The sequence below is a fragment of the Alexandromys fortis genome, unplaced genomic scaffold (genome assembly GCF_014885135.2).
Source record: "Alexandromys fortis isolate MF-2015 unplaced genomic scaffold, M_Fortis_MF-2015_v1.1 scaffold_63, whole genome shotgun sequence".
Taxonomy (NCBI): domain Eukaryota; kingdom Metazoa; phylum Chordata; class Mammalia; order Rodentia; family Cricetidae; genus Alexandromys; species Alexandromys fortis.
In genome coordinates this window covers 4,239,016-4,254,671 of record NW_026067953.1, presented here as the reverse complement: position 1 = coordinate 4,254,671, position 15,656 = coordinate 4,239,016, and the positions used below count along the sequence as shown (strand labels likewise).

At 42.5% G+C, this 15,656-nt stretch overlaps 1 protein-coding gene across 1 annotated transcript in view; it reads left to right on the top strand.

Moving 5' to 3' along the window:
* Positions 1 to 15,656, top strand: part of Kcnk10 (potassium two pore domain channel subfamily K member 10) — a 128,071-nt gene that overhangs the window by 67,713 nt on the left and 44,702 nt on the right. Inside the window, exons 3-4 of the mRNA XM_050151522.1 lie at positions 2,458 to 2,575; positions 10,870 to 11,030. Of these exons, the coding sequence (XP_050007479.1) occupies positions 2,458 to 2,575; positions 10,870 to 11,030 (279 nt within the window). The remainder of the gene's footprint in view (positions 1 to 2,457; positions 2,576 to 10,869; positions 11,031 to 15,656) is intronic.

Genomic DNA, 15,656 nt, shown 5'->3' with positions numbered 1-15,656 from the left:
TTAGGGGCAAGGAGGACTAAAGACTTAAACAGAGACTGTTTTTACCCTGTCATCTAGTCAGTCGTATTTGCATGCAAAATCTATTCGACAGCTTGTTTTCATACTGCCTCTGAAGTAGGAAAGGTATTTTTGCATATTTAAGCAGTTATTTCTAAAAGGACAGAAAGAAAAAAAATAAACAACAAAAACTCTATGTAACCCGCCAAGGCTAAATAAAATATTCATCATGTGGCGATTTATAGAACAGGTCACTTATCCCTGTCCTAGAAAGCTTGACTGATCTCATTAAGCATTCATACTGAAGAGAATAAGGACTTTCCAGTTGTTCCCCAATGTGCGACAACCACTATGTGTCTGAGCCAAGCTTAATGGGCACTGTTGAGGACACAGAAATGTGTCTCATTGTTTATGCCTTGCCCTCTCTACACTGGGCAGTTCCAACTTTGTCCAGAATGTGGAGTCTCAATCTCTCTAAGCAGCTCATGCCTCCGTCACCTCCTCCTGGAAGCTTCTAGGTGGAAGGCTTCTCATTACAGTTGACAGTTGTGGACTGCAGGTGCCTGGGATGCATGATATCAACTCCTTTGCAGCCAACCTGAAACAGGATGGCAGGACCAGCTCAGGAAGGGCCCCTGGGAGGATTTATCCTCCTCTACTCATGCTGAAGTGGGGGACAAATTTTAGGGTTATGTTGAGTTGGTGCACAAACATAAATTTGGGAAGGGGACAATTTTGGAGCTGTAATATATAGATTGAGGCACTGGGGAGAAGAAGCACAAGGTGATGTTGGAGTGTCTTCTGTTTTGTGTTGATTTCATTGGTTAATAAAGAAACTGCCTTTGCCTTTTGATAAGACAGCAGCTTAGATAGGTAGAGTAGACCGAACAGAATGCTGGGAGAAAGAAAGCAGAGTCAGGCAGATACCATGAATCTCTGGCCCGAGACGGACGTAGGTTAGGATCTTTCTCGGTAAGCCACAGCCTTGTGGTGCTACACAGATTTATTGAAAATGGGTTAATCAAGATGTGAGAGTTAGCCAACAAGAGGCTAGAACTAATGATCCAGGCAGTGTTTAAATGAATACAGTTTCTGTGTTATTATTTCTGGGGCTAAGCTAGCCATGCAGGAGCTGGGCGAGATGAAAAGCAGGCCTGCTTGCCTCATCACTACAACGAGGGAGTGAGGGACCATATGGATTGGGGACAGTTCCATTGTGGGTTGATGAGGAGGTAGTGACTGAGAAAGAGTATGGGATTCCAGTGGTCACTGAGGAGTCAGTTCAGGCTGATTAATAAAACAAGGGCAGGACTGGTGAGGGGGCTCCTGGGTAACAGGGGCTTCCTGCCAATCCTGATCATGTGAGTTCCTTCAGAAGAACCTATATGCTGGAAGGAGGGACCTGACTCCCTCAGGCTGTTCTCTGCACTCCATCTGTGCACCGTGGTGCCTGCACACCCCTTCTCCCCAATACAATTTCAATTTCAATCATGTAATACAATACTGGTAGATGTGGGTGAGTGTGAGCACCACAATGATACCTAGGGAACTGATGCTATAGCCATGTACTGCATAACAGTGCAGTCAAAAATGGGCCATGTACATGATGGTGGCCCTAGTAATCTTGTTGATATCATAGTAATTTTTGTGTTGGTCCACTTTATGATGTTTATACATTGAATAGCCATGTCTCCGAATCACACGGCTGTCTTTACCAAAGACAGTCATGGGCTGATAATATTAAAGGGACCACCTCATTAAATCCTTATAGCTATGTTACCGGGTGGTGGTGGTGCACACCTTTAATCCCAGCCCTCGAGAGGCAGAGGCAGGCTGATCTCTATGAGTTCGAGGATAGCCTGGTCTACAAGAGCTAGTTCCAGGACAGGCTCCAAAGCTACAGAGAAACCCTGTCTCAAAAAAAAATTCCTTATAGCAAGGGAAGGTCTCACAAGTAAATTAATTTGGCTTAGAGAGGTTGAGGTAAGTATCTAAGATTCTGGTATTAATAAAACGCAGAACCAAGCTGATTTGACCTGGTGCCTCAATTTTAAATTCCTTTGCTGTTGGAAGAAACTCAGTGGAAAGCACTTTAAGAATACAGAAAAGGGTGGATGAAAAAGAAACCTATAGCCTGCCTTTCCAGAAATGACCACTTCGGGTGAACGCTCTGGTAGACATCTATCTGGACACACAGCAGTATGCGTGAATTTTGTATAATTGAGGCCACCCCTGCCTGTTAAGTCTTATTTCAACTTATGTAAAGTTTTATATAAGTACTCTAAATCTTAGATGTTTCTCCCACTTAGAAGTCATCCTCTGATTTTCATGGGCGTATGGTATGCCACTTGAAGCCTGTCCTTTTTTTCTGCTGCACCGGCAGTGTCTAGCTCCTCGCAGGTTCTTGAGCAGTACAGCAAATGATCAGATTCTCACTTGTGCTTTCTCCTCTCTTTGCAGCATGCGCTCGATGCTGACAATGCAGGAGTCAGCCCGGTAGGAAACTCTTCCAACAGCAGCAGCCACTGGGACCTCGGAAGTGCCTTTTTCTTTGCTGGAACTGTCATCACGACCATAGGTATCCAACCATTTACTACTATCTTTTCCTCTGCAGACCCTTCTGAGGAATGGGTAGACAGAATTTGTCTTCTTAAACTGTGGGACCAGATTCTCCCTACCTGGTCCAGTGAACACAGCTGTTTCAGTAAAAAACCAGAGCAGGGTGGGTATTTCCAAATGAAGAGCATTTCAACAGAAGGAACCTAATGCCAAGGCAATGGGAGAAGGCACGGCCTGACCAGTTGAACTCAGATTGCTCTGTTGTGTTCAGATTCCATTGTAAAGATGGCACTTCTTGGTAGAATTCAGACAGTGGGATGAAAATGATCTACAAAGTTGGGTATGGAGGAACAAAACACCCTTTCTCCCTCTTTAGTTTTTTTTATTATTCCTGAGAAAATAACTTCCATCTCTTTGTCTGATGGTTTCAGTGCCTACCTCTGGGGTCTTATATACCAAACTGGTACTGCTACTTCTAGAATTTTCAGTTTTAGGGATTGTTTTTGAGCTTCCCACTGTGCAAGCGGAAGCGTTGGTCTCCTTCTTCCTTCCCGGTCCACTTCCTTGTTTCTGTCTTCCTAGGATAGTTTGACTACATAAAAACCTGGGTATTTGCCTGGAGCAGACCCTTGCACATGCTCTAGCAACTTACCCTCATATAAACCATCACTACTGCCTTTCTGCAACAGTGTCAGTCTTATTTTTATGAACCTTTTGTTTTCTGATACTCAGGTACTGTGAATTTTGTCTTGGCCATTATTTTATAATAGTATATAATAACCTTGATGTCTTAGTCATTAGCCAGTATGCATAGATCCTGATTATGAGTGATGGCATTTCCCTTTCCCATCTTTCTCCACCACACAATTTTAGCTGACACCATCTGTTTAGTGTTTGCCTTAACACGATTAGTGTGGCTTCTAGCATGTGAGTTGTCAGCTTTAAGTGATATGTGCATAGACATGGGGCAGAGGAATTGTCTTCTGCAATCAGGATCCCAAGACAGGTCCATTTGGCAAGCTACTTGCAATGGAAGAAGCCATATGGTGCTTTTGGATGGTTTAATTTGAATTCAAAGGTTTCAGATCCAGGGATATTGATGGTATAATTCTTAGCATGAGGCCAAAGGGCTGAAAATCCACAAGGCCAGTGGTATAAATCTTGTTGACTACAGGTCAGAGAGGTTGGAGTTCTGATGTCAAAGAGTAGGAGAAGCAAAATGTTTCTGAGTTGTACATGCTTATGTGAGAGAGACAGGCAGAGGGAGATATAGATAGATAGATAGATAGATAGATAGATAGATAGATAGATAGATAGAAAGACATCTTTTCTATGGCTTCCACTTTTAGTTCTATAATGCCCTCAGCCAATGATCCTGCCCACACTGAGGATGGATCTTCTACACTTAGTCCATCAACTCACATGACAATGCCCTGTGGAAACACCTTGAAACATTTTTACAGACACATTTGTAATAATGCTTTTCTGAGTAGTCATAATCCAGTCAAGTAAACTAAAATTAACCACCAACTCTCTAATCTAATTAGATGACAAGCTATTTTACATCTGCAATTCTTAAACTCATTAACACTAGCTGTTGTCAGAGTTCCAAGTGTCCATTATACATGTAGGTCTGCACCTAGAAGCCTTTATGACCTCCAAATCAGGTTAGGCCATTGGAGTTCACAGACTCCCTACACCCAACAGAGAAAGTATGTGACCTGGTCCCTCATATGCTATGAACTTTAGCCAATCCAAGGACATTGTAGTCATCCACCAGAGAAGAATGATGTCATGTTAGAATGTGTTTGACAGTCTGGTTATTAGAATGAAGAAAGGCATCATGCATTTTATTAAGAGGATTTGTAAAAGAATTAAATTCGAGAAAGTCTTGGCCATTTCAAAAGGTATACTTTGGAAAATGCTCTCAAAATGCCGGTATTGCATCCATGAGATTTTAGAGGATATTACATATAATAGATTGAAAAACCCTATTCATTTCCTTGTATGAAATTGCTAAATCAGAGTTTTGTCTGAGGCATTGACAGGACCCATGCTGGACTCTGAAGTATCGGTATGGCTTTCAGAAAAGCACTGATGGTATTTATTGACACTCACTTAGTGTTCCGACCACCCATCACTCATAATTTTTTTAAATTCATCTTTGTCCCAACAACAGTATCTACAATCTTCCCTTTCCACTCATGAGCCCTAGCTCTGGAGACGAATGACGATATCTATACAAAGCAATTCAGTCTGTGGCCAGAATAATCAGTTCAAAGATGGCCAATGAGAATTTTGCTTGAACTTTGGAGGAAATGGCTTCCTCACTTCCTCCCTGGTGGCAAATCCAGAGAAGGAAGAGCCAAGCCCCTGCCCCTCACTGTCTTCCCTTGGCAGGTTACTTTGTCTAGACTTGAGCTAACCCTGCTGGGGTAAGGAAAGGGCTAGAGGTAAGTGGATCCTGCTCACGGCCTGTGAGCTCTGAATGGAGCTACTTGCGAAAGTACTAAGAAACATTAAATTTTCTATATTTCCAGTCAGAGGGATTTCCCTTTGTTTAGGTTTAAGCTAGTTGACATTACATTTTCTATAATCTAGACATTTCTAACCAATGTATACAGACAGAAGAGAGTTGATAGAGGATTCCATAAGTATCTTTTGACCCCATGACCAGTGACTGATTCTTCTGGCTACTGTAGCCGCCATCTTTGGGCCACATAATCTTGCTTTAAGTCTTAGGCCAAGCTGCCCTGTTGATGAGCCCCTGGGTTCATGTGTCCTCGTCTTGGCTACTTGAGAGGCTGCTACCTCTGTGGAAAGAGGCTGGACACTGTGTCTAAGCAGTTGTATATTCCAAATATACACTCCAGCATTCCAAATCACAAAGATGCTGGCTACCAGCAGGCAACCAGTACAAAGCAAGGATGAAAAGAAAATCAAACAAAAATATAACCCACCACTCGAAGATTACAGGAGGCTGGGTCCTTGTCCTACGCAACTTTTCCCTTTCTTTCTCTTAACTAAGACATAATGAATTCTAAGTTGAGTACTATTTAGCTGAGTAAAATTTAATCCCAAAGTGTCATAACAAAGCCAGACAGCTAGAGCAGTTAAAATAAAATGGCTTGATGCAATGTAAGTAAGAATGAGGTGAGAAAACAAATTGTCAAAAAAGCCAAGTACTTATGGTAAGTTCATTTCAAGACTTGCAAAGAGGCTTGCAAGTAATCTCAGGGCTGGCCATTCTTCAGCTGCCCCTGAGAAGTTGCCCATTCTCCCGGAGTTGGGCAAGTGGAGCAGTTATCCCAGGAAGCTTTATCTCATTAACCAGCCATTCATATCCTAGTCTGCTGGCTCCAGATCATATAGTTTGCAAGATAATATTGTTCACGCTTCCCTTATTAGCAGTGTTAGAGCTCTGGAGTTCACTGAAAAGCCCATCTTCGATGGCCCCCTTCGGCTCACTGTTCATACTGTAGTCTCATGTTGTGGAGGGATTAAGATGTTTCTACTTTTGTGACCCTCTTGACACCACAGTGCAAACCTTTATGCAGGAAGTAGGTTGTTTCCTTGGGAAAGGCCCAAAGAAGGGAAAAGTCCTTTGCTCTGTCAAAGGGCCCAGAACTTTGCAGGGCTCTCCTCATGACTCTCATGAGCAGCATGAAGTTATGTATGTACGAAAGGCCTTTTCTGAAAAGTGACCCTATTACTCAATATCAATATACTTCTCAAAAGAGCCTTTTGCATGCTGATATATAAAGAGATTATGCTTGTATCATTAGCCCTCTGTATTTGTGTTTTCACATCATAGAGTCCACCAATTATGAACTGAAAATATTCAAATGAAAAAAATGTATGCACACTGTACTGTTTTTCCATCTCATCATCCCTTCAACAATACAGTCGAACAGCAATTTACATAACATTTACATTGCATTAGCTATTGTAAGTAGTTTAGATTATATGGGAGGAAGTGTTTAGGTTTATATGCAAATATGGTGTTTATATAAGAGAATAGAATATCCTTGAACTCTGTTATCTGCACGGGCTCCTGGAACTGGTCTCTTCTGGGCATCTGGGAATAGTCATTCAGCAAAATAAATACATTTAGGAACCTGTCCAAACCAGAAAAAAGACTGTTCTGGGTCAAAGGTGCCTTGCAACTATTTATTTCCTTTATATCTGATTCTGATATGAGAAGCCCCCCCTTGCCTTTGATTATTGCCTCTGCTGGTAGACCCATAGCAACTAGCTTTTGTAAGCTGGAGGGATGATGTTGACTCTTGTGTGTGGATGCTTTTATATGGACCATCATTTCCAGAAAGGCAGGAAATGATCACATTATTACTAATGGTAGGAATCAGACCCGGAAGAGTTAATTAACTTACCCATTAGGTCACAGTAAAGAAGCAGTGGAGTCTTGTGTCATTCACCCAGTGTCACCTGCCAGGACTAGCAGGGCTTGGTGCAGAACGGAAACACATGTTTCATTATTAAAAAGTAGTTAAGAATATCAACATGGTAGCATCAGAACATTTAAACAAGCACAGGACTGACTATGGAAGGTCTCTTAGGGTTTACAGCTGTCAGGGAAATAATATGGGCAAGAGAAGAATGAATCTCAGTTTCATCTGATTTAGGTAGCTGTTGCTAGTCCAAGACTTCAAGAGTCTGACGCCAGATCATTTACTTTAGCCGTATTTAAGCACAGAACAATTTTGGAAAGATGTTTTCTGATAACAATTAACTCAGTCCCAAGTAAGCAATAAATTTAAGACGTGTTTACCTTGAGATTCTTTGCAAAGTAGATGTTGCTTTTTTCCTCAAAGACAAGTTCTGTTGATTCTGATATAGTGTCCAAGATTTAGGGTCTAGGTAGAAGAACTGAGGTAAACATAATGCCCGTGAGTGTCAGGATTGGCCTGACCCTAAGATAACATAGAAGTCACCTTTTTGTAAAGTTCAAGTGACACCACTGAGTTTTATGGAATAGAAATCATGTTCAAGATTTAAGTTTGGAATAAGTGAAGCATAAATTGTGGGAAATAAGGTCAGAGCCTGGCTCATCAGACAAGCAAGGATCACCAGGTTGTAAACTCCAGCCATTCCTAGCATTTTAGGAGGGACAGCTATATACCTCATTCCTCTGAAGAGATGTCATTTTTATGATTTCCCCAGTGCTTATCTATGTGCACAAAGACTCTTTTGCCCTCAACACAGGACATTTCTAAGTGTGAGGTCCTGTTTGACTTGCAGAGCTCCTGCATGCAATACAACATCCTTGCAGGTGCGGACAGGTGGCTTTCACAGTCATGGTGTTGCAAAGATTTGATCTGGGCACCTAAGAAGCATGTGGAAAGTTCTTTGTGTCTCAGGATCACGTCTTTAAACACTTGCTTTTTCCTTAAGGACTTTGAGATGTTTTCTACTCAGGGGTGATCAGATCCAAGACCCATCTGGTCCTCTGCTACAACAACCTCGTTGTTTCTCAGTGTTCCTGTTCAGCTGGCCATCTTTTGCTTAGAGTCAGAAGTGCTGGTTGGTAGATGGCCTTCCGGACTGCCTTTGCTCTCCCTATGTCTACTTCCAGTGTGCCAGTTTAGTTTTTTTTTTTTTTTTTTTTTTGAGCAGCAGGTGAAGTGCTCTATTTCTCAGCCTCAATGGTATTTTGCTGCCTAAGAAGTACCTCATTTACCACCCAGCCGGCATGATCATGGATCCACTTAAGTCATTGAGCTAATGCATCTCAAGGTACAAACACACACACACACACACACACACATTGTGTCAACTGTATACATTAATACATTCATACATACATACATGCATGCATGCACGCATATTTGAACTTTGTCTTATTAACACCCTTACTGGAGAACTTCGATTTTATTTTACTTTGCTATTCTAATCTGTGAAATATTGGCCAGTTCTACTACTGCTACCACCAAATACTCTTCTGGTTCACATTTTCCTTGAATGTTTTCAATACCCTAAGTCTTGGAGAGATTCCACGGGTCTAAGGACAGTGGGGTATTATGAGGTGGATATGAAACCTCCTTACTTTTCGCTGGTGCTTCTATGGTGACACCTGCATCCTCTGTGAGCACACTCAGGACATGTGTAGAGCTTGTCTGGATGAATAAATGCACACTTAGCAGGGACAGGGCTTCCGTTTGCTTACGTCTGCAATATCTTTCTGAGATGGGCTAAAAGAAAACCTGTATATCCTGAAATAAGGCTGTCGCAAGACAGCCAAGCTAAAATTGTTAGTGTCTCTACAAGTTTCTAGAATGTTTCCAAGGCTCACCTCCAGCCCCTATGATGTGAGGCTGCAGGGGCATGCTCGTTCTCTTTCTAACAGAGTAAGTGCGTGAAAATCAGACTAATCTAGGTGAGTTTGCTTAGCAAGATCGTTTTGTGTAAGCTCCTAAAAGCATTAGAGAAGTCCCAGGAGCTTTGTTGCACATTTAAATCAACATGATAGTGAGCAAAAGAAAATAAGATTAGGAAGTCTTGCCTGCACACTCATCTAAGAAATGGAAAGAGAAGTTTAAATAAGCTGTGGTAAGAGGTTTGAATGATTCTGAACAGAAAATTGCTAAGGAAAACAGCCAAGTGACTCATCCCAAGCAGGGTCTAACAGCGAGCTCTGCAGGCCCATGGGAGCATGAATGATGGACAACCAAGAACGAGTTTTCTTTTCTGGTCATGCTGAGAACTTTGTTCTTTTCTGCTATGTTCTCTAATGTGTCTCTTGCCATGGACCAATACCTCATCCATTGCATGGATTCAAAACCAGGCCCCACTTAAACTGTCTGAATTGGGGAGAAGGTTAATTGGCTGTTTTAAGTGTGTAATGCTAATTGTCAAGAAAATGAATATCAATTACATCTTATGTAAATTGTACTAATATTATAAGCCCCTTTTATATGGAATAAGGCTGTCCTAGTTAGGGTTTCTATTGCTGTGAAGAGACACCAGGGCCACAAAAACTCTTACAAAGGATAACATCTAATTGGGGCTGGCTTACAGCTTTAGAGGCTTAGTCCATTATCATCATAGCAGGAAGCATGGCCTGCAGGCAGCCGGTGCTGGAGAAGGAGCTGAGAGTTCTATATCTGGATCCTTGGGCAGCAGGAAGAGACGCCATAATGCGCCTAGCTTGGTGAGACTTTACAGCCTCCTCCCAGTGACATGCTTCCTCTGACAAGGCCTTACCTCTTCATAGTGCCACTCCCTATGAGCATATGGGGGCTATTTTCTTCCAAACCACTATAAAGTCTAATACTCATGATACTTGAATTACTTACATAATGGCAAGCCTCTTAAGAATGCAGATGTTCACCGGGCGATGGTGGCGCATGCCTTTAATCCCAGCACTCGAGAGGCAGAGACAGGTGGATCTCTGTGAGTTCGAGACCAGCCTGGTCTACAGAGCTAGTTCCAGGACAGGCTCCAAAGCCACAGAGAAGCCCTGTCTTGAAAAACCAAAAAAAAAAAAAAAAAAAAGAAAGAAAGAAAGAAAGAAAAAAGAATGCAGATGTTCATATTTTCAAACAACTATACTCTGTGAAACTCATTTTAATTGGCCTGACTATAGACGGAATCTTTCGTGTTCAAACATAGATTCCATCCACAAACATTTATTTGGCTCTGATGGTTCTGGGTGCAAGGGTAGTGGGTGGAGATACAAGAGCTGGTGATTGTGTGCCATTTCTAATAAAGAGAGCTGGGCACAACTAGACTTCACTGTCAATGGGGGAAAGAGACACAGAGGCTTTGCTTACTCATCAGGTTTCCTGGGCTAGGGAAAGGCAAGCCTTTGTCCCATCTGAGTTTGTAGTAGACCATATTTCTTTTTTAATGTTCAATACCTACTGCTCTGAGAGCAGATGTTGAACACAGTGAGACCAGGCAAAGAGGATACCTGTGGGATGATACTATAAGAAGGGGCTTTTGTCTACAGAGGCAAAGATGAATTTTTTTTTTTAATTTTTTATTGAGAAAAAGAAAAAAAAAAGTTTCCGCCTCCTCCCAGCCAAAGGTGAAAATTTTTGTGTCCATGATGTGTGCCATTTTTTAAAAGTATCATTTCCATTAGAAACACAATTCAGGCCGACCACACATTTCTTAAGTATATTAAGTTCTTGGAAACATGGAGACTATTTATATGGAGAAAAGCGAGGGGGCACTGCTTTGCAATGTAAAGGGCTTTGGAGAACATGAATTCCGAGGATCATTTGGTCAATGCTCTACTTTCTCTGCCATCTCACTGCTTTCCCTCTTTTTCTCTCCACTCTTTCTTCCCAGGGTATGGGAACATTGCTCCAAGCACTGAAGGAGGCAAAATCTTTTGTATTTTATATGCCATCTTTGGGATTCCGCTCTTTGGTTTCTTATTGGCTGGAATTGGAGACCAACTTGGAACCATCTTTGGCAAAAGCATTGCAAGAGTGGAAAAGGTTTTCCGAGTGAGTACTGCACCAATTTAAACCCTCATTACCAGATTCGTTGGCTTTGGCCTAATACGGTTTAGAAGCAGCAGCAAGGGCTCTGTCCAAATGAAAGAGCTGGATGCTATGAGCGCATTTTACCTTTTGGCCAATGGTAGAAAGAGGATTGTACCTAAATGTCTTTTTCTGGAATACCTTCCTGCCTTGTGGTGGGTGGTATAAGTACTTGTGGTGGTATGTGAGTACAAAATCGAAGAAGGTTAAGTGTGGGCTTTCAACACAGGTATCCCCAACAGAGGTGAGGCACACTCAACGCCTTAGTCTGTTTACGTTTCTCTGATGAAAAGCCCGAGGCTGGAAGGCACATACACAGCAGAAACTTACTCCCCACAGGTTGGAGACTGGATGTATAAGATTAGGTGCAGGTGCCTGGTGAGAGGCTGCGCTCCACTCTCAAGGTGCAATTGTCACTGTGACCTCTAGAGAGAAGGGTGCTAAGGCCCCATGTGGTGGATGGATGGAAAGGAAAAAGGGTTTGACACTGGAGGATGACTCTTTTGTAAGGGCTATTACTTCATTGGTGGAGGAGCCCTCATGACTTAACCCCTTTGAAGGCCTCACCTTTAAAGATCACATTAGCCAACACCTGTCACATTTGAACCATAGCTTAGCGCCCCTTAAAGATGCAAGGTGGCAAGCAGGCTGAAAGGTACTCTGGGGACCCCAAAAGTTGAGTTTAATCTCCAGAACCTACATGGTCATAAGAGAGCCGACCCTTACAAATTATCTCTTGACTTCCACTTATGGGTTATGTTTACATTTGCATGTGTATATGTGCATATGCACATACAAACACTTAACAAATGGAAAAGATGGAAGATGATTTCTTTGCTGTTTTTAAAATGATGTAGAGAAATACAAACCCATTGTTTCATTGTTAGAATCCCTTCATTTGTTTAACTCCTGCAGTGTCTCCAGGGCATCCTGGATTCTGAACTTCTCTGTCCTCTGTTCTGTGCTTCCTGTCTCTTGCTTCATGGCTCCTCCTCGTTCTGCCTCTCGGTGCTGAACATTCCCTCAACAACTGGACACCAAATCTCTCCTTTATGCTAAGGCGTGGAACATTGCTATTCTTTTAGTACCTATTTTCCTCTTCAGAACATTGACTTGAGGAGTTTATTTGCTAATGATAAGTTTGACCTCTGTAGCAGGCATGTATGACAGATGTGAGGGGTCTAAGGTTGCCAATGCCCTTTAACTCATTCCTGGTCATTTGACTTAATAAAACTTGTGGTTAGCTTAGCCATTTCTGTGCTCTTACTTAATTTTGATGTCATTCTCACGTCTTTCTGTCCTTCATCAGATGCATAGCTGGGTCATAGTCACATTCAAAAACCCAACAGTCCTGTGAAGTTGCCTCCATTTCTTTATCAGCAAAAGGCGACAGAGCCCAGAACAACTTTAGAAAGCTTTGGTGATGGTTAAATGGAATAAGGGGTTGGCAGGAACTTGGCCCAGGACCAGAAACAGAGCTCAGAGCTGCTGTCCCTTCTGAGAGGAGAGCTCGCTGGCAGGCTAGCCACTCACTCAGATTTGTGTATATGTGAATTTTTCTGGAATGTCCCACAGCCTTTGCTCCCTGGGTGCTGGCTGAATAGCCAGCCTCATTAGAATGTGCACCTGTCTCCTCAGCAGTCACCATGGAAACCATGGTGCTCAGTTTCTCAAATGTTTAGGTCTTCTTAACTCCAGACACAGCGACTTTGTCTACAAAGGGCTGTTTTGAACTCTTCGGAGGTGATTCTTAGCCATTGGCACAGCCCTTTGAGTTAGGGAAAAATAGATGCAGTAGCTGAACACTCAGAAGAAACAGGAATGTTCTTAGAGCATTCCCATGGAGAAACCACAGATTTGGCATTTCCCCCTTTTTGTTGTGGCTCCTCTTGGTTTCAGTTTCCTTGGTCAAAGAAGAAAGGGTTAGATTGTAGCTTTTAAATCCCCCTGAGCAAATTTAGTTATTGTATTCTACACGAGGCGAGAGATTGCAATCATTTTACTGCTTAGACTACCAGTGGGAGCATGCTATTGTCTTTTGAGTTGTTTCCAGAAGGCCCTTCAGTAGACTCTGGTCAAGCCTGAGCCTTTCCACATTTCACTTTTATGCTGATGGCCCATTCAGGTTCTTGCAGCACCGGCAAAGACAGAAAGTTATGCAGGAAGGTGAGCAGACATGTCTTACATCAACAAGGCCAAAGTCAAGTTACTTTTCCCGGGGTGGGTACTCTTTCTATTCAACTTAGATGGAGAAAGTAATTTCAAACCAAAGCAATAATTCCATCTAAGCCTAGCTGAGTTTGGGGTTGCTTACAGGAGCGTGCACGATGGGTTACTTACAGAAGCGTGAGTGACTCAGGCAGCTGCATTACTAAAACCTCTAAGGGTGTTAACTTACAAAAGCTGCACAGTGGAGCTCCCTGCGCAGTTTGTGGGTAGCTAGACTACCAAGTCTCCTTCTCAGGGGTTGCTTACTGATTATTAAACCTCAGCAGGGTCCTCACAAATACTGGGAATTTCATGAGTTGCGATCCACTCTGTATCCCCCACAGGGCAATGTTTCCATCTGGAGGAAATAGCTACAAACATGGTTCTTTGTGGTTATAGGACAGAAAACCCTGTTTCCTTGATGGTTTGTAAGTAGGAGCCTTTAGTTGGTTTTTGTTTTTTGTTTTTTCTTTTGTGTGTGTGTGTGTGTGTGTGTGTGTGTGTGTGTATTGTGAAGAGGCACCATGACCACAGCAACTCTTATAAAGAAAACATTTAATTGGGATGGGTTAATTACAATTTCAGAGGTTCAGTCCGTTATCATCATGGCAGGGAGCATGGCAGCGTGCAGGCAGATGTGATGTTGGTTACATCTTGATATGCAGGCCACAAGAAGTCTACTGAGACGCTCAGCTGTATCCTGAGCATAGGAAACCTCAAAGCCTGCCCCCACAATGACACACTTCCTCTAAGAAGACCATTCCCACTCCAAGAAAGCCACACCTCCTAGTGGTGCCACTCCCCATGAGATTATGAGGGCAAATTACATTCAAACTACCACATCTCACTCCCTGGCCCCCATAAATTTGTAACGGGTATCATCACGCAAAATACGTTTAGTCCATTTTCAAAAGTCCCCTTAGTCTGTCACATTCTCAACGATGTTTAAAAGTACAAAGTTCAAAGCCTTTTCTTTTACTTTATAAAGTAAAAATAAAAAAAGAAAATCACATATTTCTAATATGTAAAGGCACAAGATATACATTGCCATTCCAAACCACAGGGAAGGGATCATAGTGGGGAAATACTGGACCAAAGCAAGACCTAAACCCAGCTGGGCAAACTCCAGACTCTGCATCTCCATGTCTGATGCCAAAACGCTCTTCAGATCTCCAACTCCATTCAGCTTTGTTGACCGGAGCACACTTCTTTCTCCTTGGCAGTTTCCGCTCCCAGTTAGCGGCTCTCCCTGGCAGGTATCCCACAGCACTGGCGTCTCTCACATTTTAGGTCCTCCAAGGCAATCTAGGATTCAAGTTCACAGTTTCACTCAACGACTTCTCTGGGCCTCTTTTCAGGGACACCCCTGGCACACGCCTGGCCTCAGTGACTTTCTTTGGGCAATGGAGGCAAATTCCATAACTCCTTTCTTCTGTGCTTAACTCTAAAGTCAGAACCACGTGGTCAAAGCTGCCAAGTTCTGCTGCTTACTGAGGCTGGAGCATGGTTCCCTCATTCAGTTGCATCTTTACCAGCGTTCTGTCCTTCACTGTCTAAGCTTGGCTGTGATGAAACGCTCTGTGGACTAGGCTTGCCTCAAACTCAGAGATTTACCAGCCCCATCTTCCCAGTGCTCGAATTAAAGGTGTGCCCCACCATACCCAGCTCTAAGCTTTTCTCTAGTTCCTTTTCACAAGTCGAAACCGTAGCTGGGTGGGATCTTGCCCTGAGAGCACCGTTCCCTTTGTTTTATTTCTTAATCTGTTCATCTCCTTGAACACAGGAGTTAGCTTTATTCCACTTCCTGGTGCTCGTTCCTCCACAAAATTGTCATTTTGTAATTTACCCTGCTCAGCTTGCTCCTCTTCATTATAAATTTTCATTAGGGTTACCACTAATAGCCACATGACAGTCTATAATAGGCTGTTTCGAGATTTCCACTGCCATTTGAACTAATTCAAAACTTAATCCAAAATTCTTCGCTTTAGCCTCAGGCAGACTCTTCAGATAAGGACAAAAGGCAGCCACTTTCTTCACCAAAATATTGCAAGAAAAATCTCTAGGCCATATACTAAATTTTTTCTCTGAAACTTCTTGAGTGAGCCTCCAAGAGTTCAAATAACTTAACACCTCTGTCTTCCATGTTCCTACTAGTATGGTCTATTAAGTAGTACTTAAAGCATTCCACTGCTTTTATAAGCCAAGGTACCAAAGTCCAATTTCCTCCAAACAAAAACACGGTCAGGTCTATCACAGCAATACCCCAGTATCTGCTACCAACCTGTTTTAGTTAGGGTTTTTATTGCTATGAAGAGACACCATAACCACAACAACTCTTATTTTTTTTTAATATTTATTTATTTATTTATTATATTATGTGTA